This window comes from Apodemus sylvaticus, chromosome 8 (assembly GCF_947179515.1).
Source record: "Apodemus sylvaticus chromosome 8, mApoSyl1.1, whole genome shotgun sequence".
NCBI classification, from domain to species: domain Eukaryota; kingdom Metazoa; phylum Chordata; class Mammalia; order Rodentia; family Muridae; genus Apodemus; species Apodemus sylvaticus.
Genome location: NC_067479.1, coordinates 80,407,302 through 80,424,013, shown reverse-complemented (window position 1 = coordinate 80,424,013; position 16,712 = coordinate 80,407,302). Strand labels below are relative to the sequence as shown.

At 43.0% G+C, this 16,712-nt stretch overlaps 1 protein-coding gene across 1 annotated transcript in view; it reads right to left on the bottom strand.

The window, feature by feature from the left end:
* Atg14 (autophagy related 14) overlaps positions 1-16,712 on the bottom strand; it is a 34,420-nt gene that overhangs the window by 17,349 nt on the left and 359 nt on the right. Inside the window, exons 2-3 of the mRNA XM_052191682.1 lie at positions 5,388-5,450; positions 4,261-4,303 (exon numbers count right to left, since the gene is read on the bottom strand). Coding sequence (XP_052047642.1) covers positions 4,261-4,303; positions 5,388-5,450 — 106 coding nt within the window. The remainder of the gene's footprint in view (positions 1-4,260; positions 4,304-5,387; positions 5,451-16,712) is intronic.

The following is a 16,712-nucleotide window of genomic DNA, read 5'->3' as shown; positions in this document are numbered from 1 at the left end:
TTGACATTGGCCAAGGACAAGGTCTTCAGGCAGGAATCTGACTCAGACTTTAGGGCATAATAGGGAAGTAGGTTACAGCAGGATCCTGCTCCACCTAGGGAGGAAGGCTCAGAGTGTAGGTGAAGTTAGTTGTTCCTCCTGATCTAATTCGTGATAAGAAGGTGACCCACCCAGCTGCCTGAGCAGTCGGGCCAAGGACGCCAGGCAGGAACTCAGCCTGGAGTCTGGGGGGAGGGGCTTTGCCCAAACTGTTAAACAGTCTGACCGCCATTAAAGTTGGGGCCTCTTTCTTTTCACCCCTTCCCCATACATCCCTCAGCTTCTGTTCCAAGTACCCAGTTTGTTCGCAGCTACAGAATACAACAGATCCTACCCAGTTCACAGCCACCTACCAAGCTGGCTAAGCCGCAGGTGGGATATACAACTAGAATCCTAGCTTTGGAAGGTAAGAGACAGAAGGTTCTGGACTTCAAGGCCACCTGAGCTATATAAAATCCTGCTTCAAACCCAACATAAAATAATTATAATACATCAAGATTCATTCCCCTATAGTCTACGCAAAAGTCATAGGGTAAACAACACACATGCCTAGTGGCTACCATAAGGACAGAGCAGATTCAGAGTGTTTGTATCATCACAAAAACACCAACCCAGTTCCACATTCAGATGACTCAGAAAAGTATATGAAACATGAAGCTGTCCCTTCCCATCACTAGGAATGGTAAGGCCAGGCACAACGTCCCCAGTTAGTAAAGCACCAAAGCTTATAGGGCTTGTGTGGTGCTCTGAATGACAATGGCTCAGACTGTTTAGATATTTGGTCCACAGCTGATGGAGGGTTTTGGAAAGATGAGGCAGTGTGGCCTTGCTAGAGGAGGTGTTATTTATCACTGAGGGCAGGCTCTGAGGTTTCAGATGACCCCAGTACCCTCCTCCTCTCTGTCTCATGGTCGGGATATGAGCTCTCAGCTATTACTTCACTTCCCATGATGGACTCTTTTTTAAAAAGATGTATGTATGTATGTATGTATGTATGTATGTATGTATGTATATATGTATGTATTTCATATATGTGAGTTCACCGTCACTGTCTTCAGACACACCAGAAGAGGGCATCAGATCCTATTATAAATGGTTGTGAGCCACCATGTGGTTGCTAGGAATTGAATTCAGGACCTCTGGAAGAGCAGTCAGTGCTCTTAACCACTGAGCCATCTTCCCAGGCCCCCATAATGGACTCTTAATGCCTTCTGAGGAACCCTGGCCAGCCCTCCAGGCTGCTGTCACCAAAATTGGCACTATAACTGTGTCTTCAAAAGGCTAGTCCATCTTTCTATCAGGCCAGCTGATTCAGGATGGGGAGAACATGTTAAGACCAGTATTGGGGGCGGGACGGCTCAACAGGTAAAGGACTGCCTAAGCATGGCCTGAGCTCCACTCCCCACTCCTCCTCCATCCCTCACCCCTGAAATCCACAGAACGGTGGGAGGAGAGAAGTACAGTATATGGCTGTATATGCTGTGAATCAGCATCCAATATATGGTACAGTTTCGCCCACAGCCAGGATCCAGGGGCGGAGGCGGGAATGGTTCCACTCTAGGCCCTGGTTACCACCTAGCAAAGTTTACTTCCTGTTCCCATGACCTTAAGTTCTGCTTGCTCAGAAGTTTTGGTTGCAGAGTAGAGAGCACTCCTGCCAGGAGACACCACAAACATCCCCTAGATCAGGAAGCTCAGACTCCTGCTAATCACTTCAGGTTTCTGGTGCCCTTAAGCCAATAGGCTAAGAGAAAGGAATACAGTGTTAGTAGGGTGACTGATCCAGATTCCCAAGGGAAAACTGGTTTGCTTCTCCTAAACAGAAGAAAGATCTGTCTGGGATGCAGGAAATCCTTTTGGTCTTATCTTGGTGCTATCATGCCCTGGGAAACTACAACAATCCAAACCAGGCAAGATAATAAAGGGAACAGATCCTTCAGGTATGAAAATTTGGGTCACTTCTCCAAGAAAAGAACCAAGACCTGCTGAGTGTTTGCTAAAGGTGGAGGAACTACAGAAAGGGCCGTTGAGCACAGTACTATAAATACCAGCTAAGGCCACTTGACCAGCTGCAACAATGTGGATTATAATTGACATGGGTATTTCTGTCATATTTTGTTAAAAATGTGCTTGTATAGATTTTTTTCTTTATCATGTAATGTAACATCAATTGAGATAATATCAGGGGTTATCATATCTACGTTCTAAGATACTAAAAGAATGTCCCTCAAGGGATTGCTACCTAGCCTGAAATATACAATGTATTTGCAATTGTATGTGGGATATTTCTATCTATAATGTTAGGTATAATTATGACCTAGTTATTGTTTTCATTTGGAAATTAAGTGTGACATAAGCATGTCAAGCTAACAAAGGGTGGTGGACTTGTGATGTCTACTCTTGTTGGTCAACTTGACTCCATTTGGAATTAACAAAAAACCCAAGCAACTGGGCATACATGTGAGGGACATCTGGTTAAGTGGATTATTTGAGTGAGGTAGGAAGATCTACCTTTAACACAGATCATCTGAGGTTTGAAGACCCATTCTAAATCTGGGCTCACCTCATACACTATGTATGAAAGATATGCCTACTTGTCCTCATTATCACTGCCAAGGTCATCTACCCTGCTGCTGAGGTGTTCCTTCCATGGCATTAGTAGAGCCTACTTCTTTAGGATTCTGACATATACTACAGACCAGCTGAGACATCCAGCCTCATGGACTGAATAATTACTGGATTCTTGGACTCTGGTGGACAGGCACTATTAGACTGGCTGGACGACAGCTGGTAAGTCATGCTAACCAGTCTCCTTTCTACCCATATACAGAGTTGTTCTATCAGTTCTGTTCCTTTAGAGAAACTTAATACATCTGCTCCTATTTTTATCTTGTGAGGACTATGCAATTATGTAGTCCAGTCTGACCGTAAAACTCATGATCCTCCTGATTTAGCCTCTCCACGGTGCATCACTAAGTCAGGCTGAGGATTCTACAGAAAACTGAGAATGTTATAAAGATTTTAGAAAATTTTTTCACTGAGCATCTTATTTATTTATAATATTCACAGCATGAGTCATTTATATTCTTTACCTGTCATAAAAATTATACATGATGCTACCACTAGACACTACAGAAAAAAGTTGACCATTGTCCCTCCCCCTTGTCAGAGATAAGCTCTTTCTTTGACAGGCAGCCCAGAATCTCGTATTCCACCAGGCTACGCTTCAGGGATAACGCCTGGCTGCCAAATATCATTTAGAGTATATTTAAAATACACATTCAAAGGGAACAACAGCATCTAACCTTTTTTTCATTGAAAATTACATAGTTCTTTTGGATACATATATACTAACCACATTTTTACATCATTAAAATTGATTTGCCACATTAACTGGACATAGTTGTAAGATTCGCTGAGACAAAGCTGGCTCCACAAGCCATGGTTTCTTCTCAACTCCTGAACCTAGAGTTATCTATACCTTTACTAGCTTTGGTTCACTAGCCGTAAGTCTGTGTCCTGTGCTCATTTCTTAGGAGGAACTTGTTGACAACATAAGTGCTCTGTCAGCAGCATAGACTCTTCCCAAGTCAGGAGACTCTGATGCTGTGGACAGGGGGAAGGGGTCAAAAGGCCCTAATTTACACACTTGTGTTCATTCACTAGCTTAGTGGCTAATTTTGTTTAATGTGCAAAGCTTTTAAATTAGTTGACTATGCTAAGATGCTTCTGTCTGTGGCTTCTAAAGGTCCTATCACCCTCACACTGCATAAGTCCATTGCTAAGTTATTTTTCTTTTTGTTTGGAGCTGGCATGTCTTGTAGGCCCAGCTGGCTCCAAGTCCCAGCCTTCTCATCCCCCCTCCCAAGAACAGGGATTCCAGGCGGACCCATGCACAGCTCTTGCTGAATCTTTAGTATCTTGCATTTAATCATGTGTTTATTATGAATAATTGTTACAAAACGAATGCTCTATTGGTTCTATATTAGTATGCCAAGAGCAGATTTGTCTAATTATCCTTTATGATGGTTGTATAATTTAATGGCCGATTCCATTTGGCATAGCTCCATGTAAAGTTTAGTAGACCATACTACAAATAAATTTAACTGTCAAATGTGGTGAAAACCTAAATTAAAGAATTATTTCTTTAAGCTCTACCAATTTAAAAATATGCATCCTCCTGTATGAAGAAAATCAGCTTAAATATTTCTTGAAACTTACCAACTGATCTGTTAGCCGCTTTCCTTCCATAGCTTTTAGTACTCTGTATGGGAAAGAGACAGATGGAAACCCTTACTGACAATCTTATAAAGCTCAAAAGATATAAATCTATTTTCTAAAAAGTATGCATCATGTATATGGGTGTTCTGTCTGCCTGTGTATGTCTGTACACCATGGGTGTACCTGGACCTGAGGAAATGCCAGACTAGAGCTGATATCAGGTCGGTCTCCTGGAGCTGGAGCTGCAGACTGCTGTTACTGTGAGCTTCCACATGGGTGCTGGGAATGACCCCGGGGCCGCTGGAGCAGCTAGTGCTCTTCAGGGTTGGGCCCTCTCTCTAGGCCTTGGCTTTTCTTTTGTTTTCAATACTGGCTCTGGCTATGTGCCCATGCTAGTCTTGACCTCAGTCTTCTGAATCCAGAGGCATCCTGCCACCCCTGGCTAAGAGCAGCTTTAGGAAGGGTCAAAGGCCACCAGGCACCACAGGAGAGCGAGCTACCAGGTCAGTTTAGGGCAGAAGGTTCTACAGAAATTCTTAAACTTGGATTTAAAGTAAGACAGTCACAAAGGGCTGGCTAACAACTCAGTCCTGGGCCTAGCCTAGACATCACAGAGTCTGAGGCTAGGAATCCAAGAATCTGCATCCTACAGCATTCTATCTCAGCTACTGAATTGTGATACAGACAGCTGGGCCTTACTGCTCTAAACTGACTACCAAAAGATACACTGCCCTTTACCAATTCCCAAAGAAGACGAACGGAGCTGAATGGGAATGACCTGTGTGAACCCTAACTTAGGTCTTATAAAGCCTACTGGTGCAGGTCCACCGGCCACTAGTGAGCAGGGCCAAGTGAGTGACTCATCTGTCCCAACCACTTGGGATTACTGCAGAAAAGACTTGGGTCTTAGGCCAAGATTTTCTAGAAACTTGATCTTCTTTCCTGCTTTATTTCTCTCAGACACGATTTCTTTCCCCACTTGGTAAGTCTGATACTCCACACACTGACCTAAACTTTTAAAGATAGTCTGCCAAATGAGGAGGCAATTCACAAATATGAACACAGAAGCAACAGATTAAAACAAGTGGCAAGAAACAATCTCTACAAATTAAAGAATAAAAACTTACTCTTTCTGAAATTCTTCTTGCTTGTTCTTAAGTTGGCTTAGTCTTTCCTTCTTGTCAATAAACCTGTTTTAAAAAAAAAAATCCTGGTTTATTTGCATGTCCTTCCCCACCCCCACCCCACACTACCAACCCCCACCCCACCCTACCAACCCCCACCCCACCCTACAACATACATACACACACACACACACACACACACACACACACACACACACACACACCCCATTTAAATGAGATTCCACCAATTCCTGGGCTGACCACTTCTGCAAATTCCTATGGAAATAATGCCTATATCCAGAAAGTAAACACTTTCTAAATAGATGCTGCTCACCACCAGGTATTTTTTTTTCTGTCTCCCCCCCCACTCCCCCCCCCCCACGGGGTTTCTCTGTGTAGCCCTGGCTGTCCGGGAACTCACTTTGTAGACCAAGCTGGCCTCAAACTCAGAAATCCGCCTGCCTCTGCCTAAGTGCTGGGATTAAAGGCGTGCGCCACCACAGCCTGGCTTGGTATTTTTTAACCAAGTTAGAATTGTCAACTTTAAAGCTCTTTCCTCACTTTAAAGTGTTTATAGATCCTGTATCCTGTACCTCAATGCTGACTGTTTCCCAAAACACACATATCAGAATACCAACATGAACTTTTGTTGTTTTTGAGACATTCTATATCCCTGGCTAACCTAGAATTCCCTATGCTGATCAGGTTGGGCCTGAATTCTCAGAGAGCTGTCTGACGCCCCCCTCCCAAATAATGCTCTCAAAGGAGCACATGACTGACAGTGTGCGGCACCATTAATATGAACTTGCATCAAGGTAGTTAAGGCTCTCGATATGAAAAGAATCTTAATTGCCACACTTAATTTAATCCTGCTTTCCTCTACAACTTCGGTTCTGTCTTTTGAGAAAGGATCTATAGAGTCTTCCCTGTCCTGGAGCTTGCTCTGTGGACCAGACTGGCCTTGAGCTTACTGAGATCCACTTGCCTCTGCCTCCTGAGCACTGGGATTTCAGTGTGTGTACCACTGCCTGGCTGAATCTTGACAACTTGTAAAGTAGGTTTATGTCCACTGGAAGCTTACAAATTAGCAAAGGAAGGCGTATCACACCACTGCTGTTTCTCTAGGTGTGTTGGTCTTCGGCTGCTATCATTTCCACTGTCTTCTGGCTATACATTTGGACTTAGTTTTTAGGTTAAATTTAGAATAGCTTACCTCTCTCTTAATTTAAAATTTATTTGAAATATTAAAAATTAAAAATCAGGGCTGCCTCAATGGTTGAGCACTTGTTCTCACAGGACTCAAGTTTAATTCCAAGCACCCACATGGCAACTCACAAGCATGTGACTCAGAGTTCCAGGCCCAAAGCTCTCTTCTAACCCCCCCCCCCACACACACCAGGAACACACATGTGATGTGTTCATACATAAATGGATTGTTTAATGTTTATACATCTGCTTAGGCATATCAATCTCCCAAACATTTATCGCATCTTTATGGTACAGATAATTGAACTCTTTCGAGACTTTTTAAAATCTATCTTACGGGAGTTGGGGATTTAGCTCAGTGGTAGAGTGCTTGTCTAGCGCAAGGCCCTGGGTTCGGTCCTCAGCTCTGTTACAAAAAAAAAAAAAAAAAAAAAAGACAAAATAAAACCTATCTTATGCAACTATCTAGTCATTCTACTTCACACCAGGACTTGCAGCTCTTACCTATGGATAACAGAGCAAGCTTTTGCTACTCTTCCTCCTTCTCAGCCCTGTAACCACACAGACCCTCAGCTGAGACCAACTCTTTTAGGTCACACATGCAAGTAAGACTGTAGAATACTTCTCTATCTATGCCTGGCTTCTGTCATTTAACACTACAATCTCTAGCTCTGACCGTGTTGTTTAGAGTACTTTTTAATAGAATATGAAACTATAAATGCCCCTCTCAGCATCTCTTCAGTTCAACTGATACAATTTCTGATAAACATGTATTGTTTTATAATTTAGTTTGAAACTTCTCTGCCCCATAATTATTCAGAGGTGTCATGGTGGTTTCCATATTTGTAGGCATTTAAGCAGTTTCTTATCACTCTTGTTTGGTTGTTTGGTTGATTGGTTTTGTAACAAGATCTTACTACATGGCACTGGCTGGTCTGGAACTGACAACAGAGATCCACTTGCCTCTGCCTCCCAAGTGCTGGGATTAAAGGTGTCCGCCACCACCGCCCGGCAGTCTATAGTAATATTGTAGTCTGTACTCTATGAGACATCTGTGAAATATGGACATTTGTCTGTGAAAGTTCCACCTTGAAAGATTTCTACAACCATTTGGTACAACGTATGTTACTGTCCCTGAATTCACAGTGGCTGACAATATCTGGACTCCTGTGGCTTGTTGCACAATTAGGATTTATGAATGAAACAATTAGGAAAGCAGCAAACAGCAGCCACCCTGGTGTGAGTCCCCTGAAATCCCTGCATAGGCAACTATGTGCTACTACCATGGCGCAGGGATATAATCCAGACATAAGCTCTCTCTAAAATATTCTATAATCTCATGTTTAAAACCTAACAGAGCCGGGCGGTGGTGGCGCACGCCTGTAATCCCAGCACTCTGGGAGGCAGCGGCAGGTGGATTTCTGAGTTCGAGGCCAGCCTGGTCTACAGAGTGAGTTCCAGGACAGCCAGGGCTACACAGAGAAACCCTGTCTCGAAAAACCAAAAAAAAAAAAAAACTAACAGAAGCTTACCTCAAAAATCAATAATTCCCACCTTTCCTAATGCTGTGACCCTTTAATACAGCTCCTTATTTGTGATGACCCCCAACTATAAAATTATTTTCACTGCTACTTCATAACTGTAGTTTGCTATTGTTATAATTATGTAAATGTCTGATATGTAGGTGGTCTTGGGTGATCCCTGCGAAAGGGTTGTTCAACTCCTTAAAGGGGTTTCTACCCAGTTTGAGAAGCACTGTTCTAAAGGGACAAGATAACATGATTTAATCATGACCTTAAAGCGTAGCACTGAAAATATATAACATATACTAAACAACTAAGCAAAGGCAGCAACTTTACATGTAATACATAAAAAGTTAAATAAGCTCCACAGAATAGCCCCATTGATACAGACATTTCTACTGGAAGCACCGGAGTGCCCAGTAATAATGAGGCCAATCCCATGTAAGAACTCAGAAACCAAACCCTAGATTCAGCAATAAAGCAGGCATTTACCATGTACCTGCAACACATAACAAGCATCCTATAGAGTTCTAAGAACTGCTGTACACTCTACAAACCTGTGTGTCCCCGGCCTTGCATGTGACAGTAAGCTAGGCATCGTAGTGCATGCCTGTACCTCTGTACTCCAGTGACCGAGGCAGGAGAATCCAGAGTTCCAATCCAGCAGAGTATAGGGCAACATTTGGGGAGAGCAAGACTGACTAAACTCCTTAAACAGTTGAAAAACAGTGCTTCTCAAACTGGGTAGAAACCCCTTTAAGGAGTTGAGACTAAAGTGGTATTACTGGCTTTGACCTCAACAGAGCAACAGAAACTTGCATTCAAACTCATGAGGTTCTCAAACTAGGCAGAAAACTGGTGCAGAGGATAAAATAATGTTTTTATAAGCTATAATAATGAGGTAACAATCCCAGCACTCTGACAGAGCCAGGCAGATCTCTGTGTTCAAGACCAGCCTGGTATATAGACTGAGTTCCAGGATAGTCAGGACTACCCAGAGAAACCCTGTCTCCACAAACAACAACAGCAATAACATGAAATAACAAACAACCAAAACAATATAGTTATATTTCCAATATAGACCAGAAAGTCTATACTGTGCTGGTTGAGACTGTGCTGGTTGAGTCTCGGGCTTTCTTCAGAAAAGGTAATTAAAAAACAAAAAAACAACAACAAAACCCAGTACAATAAAACCTTTACAGATGACAGCAGGAATAATAGAATAAATAACAATAAAACCCCAAATACTTGACAAGTTATGTTATGATATCCTTCACGGAAGAACAAGTAGGGCAGCACCTGCGAGGCAGCAGTGGTGACGGGCAGGGCTGACTGCGGCTGCGTGCAGTTGCTCTAACACTCGGCCATTCTCCACTCCACTGCTCCAAGAAATGGATTCATTACACCATATAGTTTCCAAGAAAGAAAGTGAAAAGAAACAGTCACCACATTCAAAGAAATCTTAATGGTTCATCTTTTATGTTAAAATAGGCTGTGTGGAAGGTAGATTCCTGTTTTATGCACTGGTTTGCAAGTTGGTTAGTGTTGTGGTTAGGGGGCTTTGAGGCTATGCTCAAGCTCCACCCACAGTGAGGACAGCCTTCCCAGGCTGCCTTTGGATCAAGATGCAGACCTCTCAGCTTTTCCAGCAGCATGTCTGCCGGCATGATGCCACACTGCCCACCATGATGATATGAACTCAACTTCTGAAACTGAATGCCACCACCGATTAGCCTTGGCCATGGTGTTTCTTCAGAGCGATAAAACACTGACTAAGTTAGTGCCACAGATTCTCTTGTACCTTTCCCCACTGCAAGCATACCGAGATCTATCGCATTCTTCACAGCTGGCTAGCTAAATAAAGCTGCTGACACAGCCCTTACTGAGACGCACACTGCTGCCCCCAATAGCTCACTACCACCAGTAACAGGACAGATGGACAACACAGTGTGGCCTTTACAAACTGTTTATTTTCTGACTTGACCTGAACTCACAGAAATCCATCAGTTGCTTTAAAAAACTAAATCCTGGCCACTCAATTTTACCAAATAAAGCCCCAGGAGCCAGACACTGTGGTGAAAGTCTGCTAGCTCAGAGAGGCAGAGAAAGCACCCAGATGACCTCCCTACTTTCCATGCTGTCTGAAATGCCCTTCTAAGTCAACGGTCCGGGGACTGGAGAGATGGCTCAGTGGTTAAGAGCACTGACTGCTCTTCAGAAGGTCCTGAGTTCAAATCCCAGCAACCACATGGTGGCTCACAACCATCCGTAATGAGATCTGACGCCCTCTTCTGGTGTGTCTGAACACTGCAACAATGTACTTACATATAATAAATAAATCTTCAAAAAAAAAAAAAAAAGTGGGGTTGGCAAAAAAAAAAAAAAAAGTCAACGGTCCTCCCTTCTCTTTCCTTGTGGTGACTCCCTGTTGGCTGGTTGCTTGCTCTGCCTCCTGACCTAGGATTGACTTTATTTAGCTCTTAAGGTGTGTGCAAGGGCTAAGCCACATGGAAACTATTTGTTTACAGTAAACAGGAAGCTATAGGATCAAAAGCTGAGCCATAGGCTGGGTCCATAATGTGATCAAGTATCCTTCAACATCTGTTTCTGCCTCCCTAGTGCTGAGATTAACAGCGTGGGCAACCACACTTGGCTTAAAAATGACTTTCTAAAGCCAAATGTGGTAGGACAGGCCTATATTCTCAGCCTCAGATATTTATTTATTACATTCCTCCTTACATTTTTAGGGTATATTCCTTTAAAAGAAATCACTCCAGCTGGGCGGTAGTGGTGCACGCCTGTAATCCCAGCACTCTGGGAGGCAGAGGCAGGTGGATTTCTGAGTTCGAGACCAGCCTGGTCTACAGAGTGAGTTCCAGGACAGCCAGGGCTATACAGAGAAACCCTGTCCCGAAGAAACCAAATCCAAAAAAACCAATAAATAAATAAATAAATAAATAAATAAATAAGTAAATAGAAAGCACAGGGTAGAAATCTTGGCAGATGAAGAGAGATCTTCTGAATGGTGGGTCTGGGAGTACTCAACTATGGCAGATCAGCAGATGGAGCAGTCTGGACCTGAGAGGAACCCTGCTCATCAGCAATCTTCACACAGTGGCAGGGAGACAAGCCTGGGGGACTAGGCCTTCTGCCTATGCTTTAGATGACTCATTAAAATGTTTATGACCTTTTAGATACACCTCAAATCTACCTATGAAAATCAAAACTTGGGCTGGAGAGATGGTTCAGTGGATAAGAGTACTGACTGCTCCTCCAACAGTCCTGAGTTCAAATCCCAGCAACCACACAATGGTTCACAACCATCTGATACCCTCTTCTGGTGCTTTTTAAGACAGCTACAGTGTACTTAGAGGGGGCTGACAGGAGCAAGTGGGGCCACTGACTGGAGGTCCTAAATTCAAAATTCCCAGCAACCACATGACGGCTCACAACCACCAGTATAGCTAAAATGTACTCATATGCATAAAATAAATAAATAAATCTAGAAAGAAAGAAAGAAAGAAAGAAAGAAAGAAAGAAAGAAAGAAAGAAAGAAAATAAATAAATCAGTCAGGCGGTGGTGGCGCACGCCTTTTAATCCCAGCACTTGGGAGGCAGAAGCAGGCAGATTTCTGAGTTTGAGACCAGCCTGGTCTACAGAGTGAGTTCCAGGACAGCCAGGGCTACACAGAGAAACTCTTGTCTTGAAAAACCAAAAAAGCTGTGTTTTCTTAGCAACTCTGTCTGCTGCTGGGCTATCATTACCAACCTTTGTAGGGTAGGAGCTGGGGTCTGGAAGGACAAACTCATGCAGAAGAAAGACTGATAAATCTTCAGCCTCATCTGCCTAGAGTACTGCACTCTCAAGCCAAGAGAGTTCTTTTCCATCATAACCAAAGGCTTTCTTAGTCTTCTTGAATCTGAATCTCTACAGTACTGGCTGCATTTATCTACAGCCAACAACTAAAACTGTATTAGCAGGTCAGATGGGATGTCTCAGAGGTTAGAAGTACTGTCTGATCTCCCAGCACTCACACAGCAGCTCACAATCATCCATAATTTCTGTTCCAGAGGATCCGACACCTCTTCTGAGGTCTGAGGTCAGCAGGCATGCACAGGGTACACAAACATCATTCAGGCAAAATACCTATATACATATGAAAAATAATTTTTAAAGAAAAGTTTTAGCAAACATAGATTCCTTCCTGTTCAGCCAGTCATCTGACACCCCAGAAACCATTTCCACAGGACATAGACAGACAACCAAAAGGACACTGCAGGGAAACCAGAGGCATCTAAATGCACTTTTGCTGTGCATTTCCCTTGAAACCTATGGTAGGTAACAGCTAACATTTTTCCTTATCCCTTAAACCCAGCTCAACTTCCTAAAATCCTGTATTTCTGCTTCTGGGTAAAAGATGCAATAGCGCATTTCTAAGTCTTTGGTGAAGATAACAACCATTCCTTTAAAAAAAAAAAAATGCTGATGCCTCACCTTATCACGTGGCCAGACAATGGTCCTTCCCTCTCTCCTGCACACTAGGAAAACCCTGGCTCCTAACCCAGCAGGCAGACCCCCGCTCCCAGTCATCTACCTAGCACGAAGCAATCAGTAAGTGTTTCCCAGATTTGAGGAAAGAGATTACACAACCTGACAAGTTTTCTATTGGGCAACAGTGCTATTTTGTTAGTTAGGTAAACGAATAATCCAGAAAAATCGGGCTCCTGATAAGACAGCGTAAACAACCAGCAGTACAAGATACAGACTTTGCTGGAAAAACTGCTTCATGCCACAGGGATGACAAACGGGAAACGTGTTCTTTGTTCCTTATGAATAGGTGGAAGTTTAAGTTCAGATGAAAGAAAAGAAAACACAGGCAGAGAGATGAGACTGACAGTATCCTGGACAATAAAGAAAGAAATGTTTCTATGTCTGCTACACTCATACCATTCCCAACAGTATCTAAAGACACTCAGCTAGATTGGATGGCTAATGCCTATAACCCCAGAATTAAACCATTTGGCAGGCTGAGATGGGAGGATTATCCAAATTCAAGACTAGCCTGGGCTACATAGTTCTAGGTCATCCCCCAAAGCCAAAAGACACATATTTCTTCCAAAAGACCTAATTATTGGCATTTCCTACTTTATTATCTAGTTTTCCCTGACCTGCCCCCCTTCAGCTGGTCTAGGCTAAAGCAGAGCGTGAGGCTCCAGGCTTTATTTTTACGTGCACTCGGTCAAGTGAAAAGTTTTCATGAAGTAAAAGTAAAAGGAGTTGAAAGGCAAACAGACTACGGAATTATTTACAAATGAAACAGTAGCACAAGCAACCTTTGCTCTGGAAGTTCAAGAGATGTCAGAATCAGTTGAATGTGTGAGAGTAAGGCAGCCTTTCTCCTCAGCAATTTGCCAGGGTAGCTGATCCATGTACTGACATCCAACTAGAGCTCTCAAAGGTGCCTGGCTATCATCAGGACAGTGGTCCTGGCCTGAAGAGAGTCTTTCATCCTATTAGACATTGGGTAATGTTCTGGAAACAAAAGGCAGACAAATAGCTTCTGAAGGCATGCACAGTTCAGGAAAGGGAAGGATGAGTGGAGGGAAGCCGGCCATGATGCCACTGTGGTGGTCCTCTAAGGTGTAAATGGCTGAGATACTTGCCCTTCATTTTTCTACTTCATTAGGAAAATAAGCCCGGCAGTGGTGGTGCATGCCTTTAATCCCAGAACTTGGGAAGCAGAGGCAGGTGGATTTCTGAGTTCGAGGCCAGCCTGGTCAACAAAGAGAGTTACAGGACAGCCAGGGCTACACAGAGAAACCCTGTCTCTTGAAAAACAAAACAAAACAAAAAGGCAAAGGAAAATAAACCCACCGGAAGAGCGTCCCTCTCCAGAAAGCTCAGCCTAATGCTCAGAACTAGACACAGCTTTCTATGTGAGATTGTATTTGTGAGTTTGCAATGCTGGGGGTCAAAGGAAGGCTTTGCACATACCAGGTAAGCATTCTCCCACCAGCCACACTTACAGGACTGTTGAGAAGTGGTACCTCCCTCCTTGGCCATGCTAATATGCTACACCCTGCCGCTCAGAGCTGATGATAAAACAGAACAAGAAGCTGTGCCTTCAAGGAAAGACATTTTAGATGCTGACATTTTACTCAAAAAGCATTACATGTGAAGGAAGCATTATCCCACCGCAAAATACACCAAGTGCTGAGACGGCAAGGATTGAGAGTCTTGCAGGGAAGATCAGAAGGGACATTTAACTTCAGGTGAGCACTCTAGATGTCCACCAAGAGATAATGAAAACATACTGCATATACACAATGGAATTTTATTTGGCCATAAATAAAATGAAATTATCAGGAAAAGAGATGAAATGTAGTATTAAATGAGGTAACACTGGCTCACAAAGAGTAATACAACAAATTCTCACTCATATGAAGACCCTAGTCTGTCTGTTTCTGTCTGTCTCTGTCTCTGTATGTGTTTGTGTGTGTGTGTGTGTATGTGTGTGTTGGGGGGGCAAAAGAGGCTCTAGGAAATGGAGTGGAGGGCAATAAAATTCGTGGTATGATCTAGGAAAGAATATTGATAACAGAAAGGTTCAAGCAGAAGAGAGAAAGTATGGGCAAGGGAGGAGAAACCACAAATAAGTAGGCAAGAGATCAAATTTTATTATAATTGCAGTGGAAAGCAAGGGAAGGGTTTAAGCAACAGATTAACATGATCTTGCTTGCTTTTCTAAAGGTGAAAATCAAGGGTGGTCACGTATACATATTAGACAGGATTACATGTGACTATAGACCTGGATGGCAAACAGACAGATTCAAGATATTCTTTGGTGCTGGACTGAATTAAACTGGCTGCTGGACTTGGAGAAAAAAGTTAAGTTCAAGAAAACTCTCAGGGGCTGGAAAGATGGCTCAGCGGTAATGAGCACTGACTGCTCTTCCAAAGGTCCTGAGTTCAAATTCTAGCAACTGCATGGTGACTCACAACCATCAGTACAGTTTCAGTATACTCATATACATTAAAAAAACAAACAAACAAACAAACAAACAAACCTTGAAGCCCGGCGGTGGTGGCGCACGCCTGTAAACCCAACACTCTGGGAGGCAGAGGCAGGTGGATTTCTGAGTTCAAGGCCAGCCTGGTCTACAGAGTGAGTTCCAGGACAGCCAGGACTATACAGAGAAACCCTGTCTGTAAAAACCAAAAAAAAGAAAAAAACAAACAAACACCAATATTTTCAGAAGAAAAAAAAATGGGCCCCATTCATGCTCCCAGGAATAATGGGAACTAAAACACCCCAAAATTTATATGTTACATAGTCTTGCAGTTAAATGCACCAGTATATGGATTCAGGATGTCTGGGTTTTAATTTTTTTGGGATCTTGGGACAAGGCACTTACTATATGTGTAAGTCTCCTTGGTAATCAGCTGGCAATACCCTTTTTTTTTTTTTTTTTTTTTTTTTTTTTTTTTTTTTGGTTTTTTGGATTTGGTTTTTTTTTCGAGACAGGGTTTCTCTGTTCCTGGCTGTCCTGGAACTCACTCTGTAGACTAGGCTGGCCTCGAACTCAGAAATCTGCCTGCCTCTGCCTCCCAGAGTGCTGGGATTACAGGTGTGCACCACCACCACCCAGCAGCTGGCAATAACTTTTATGGTTGTTACAAAAGAATATATGTTTCAACTGTAGGACAAAAAAATTGTCTAAGCCAGGCACTGTAGCACACATACTTTTCCCAGCGCTCAGGAAGCAAGAGGCAGGAGTATCTCTCCGAGTTCCAGACCAACCTGATCTATACAGTGAGTTCCAGGACACCCAGAGCTACATTGTGAGACACTGTCTCAAACAAAAAACAAGCAAACATGCTAAATTGGGAGGCAGAGGCAGGCGGATTTCTGACTTCGAGGCCAGCCTGGTCTACAGAGTGAGTTCCAGGACAGCCAGGACTACACAGAGAGACCCTGTCTCTAAAAAAAAAAAACAAAAACAAAAACAAAAACAAAAAAAAATGCTAAAAAGTTACATATCTTATTATCGTTGACACTACACTGTTGAAACAAAAGTTAGGAGACAAAGACTCTTCACCTAAGCATTCTTTTTTTTTAATTACCTTAATTCAAAAGAAAGCCAAAATATTTTCCTAAACGCATTTCTTTTAACTAAGGTCTTGCAACTCAAAAAACAGTCCCAAATCCCCAGTGACAAAATCATCTTTGGGGTTACAGAAGGAAGTAATCTAGTTCTCATCCTCGTTCAAATGGAGTTGTGACAACCTGTGACACAAACAGGGCTCAATCCCTCTTAACCAATTCAGTTCTCTGCGGATTCCTTCTGTAAAACGTATGTATGTCTGAAGACGGGAAAAGGTAAAACTAAGCTTCTGAATGGGAGAATTAAGACTCCTCTACGCAGACTTGTCCAAAGGGACTGTATTTCCATTTCCCCAGTACCCAAGAAGACCGTAGAGAAACTCTGGTGGGTGATGGGGAACAGCAACCTACGTTCACCTGGCACCCACCCCCACCTTGCCACTGGCAACAAAGCGCCGGCGCAGAGCAGCTCCATTCTCTTTTCCACACTCGCC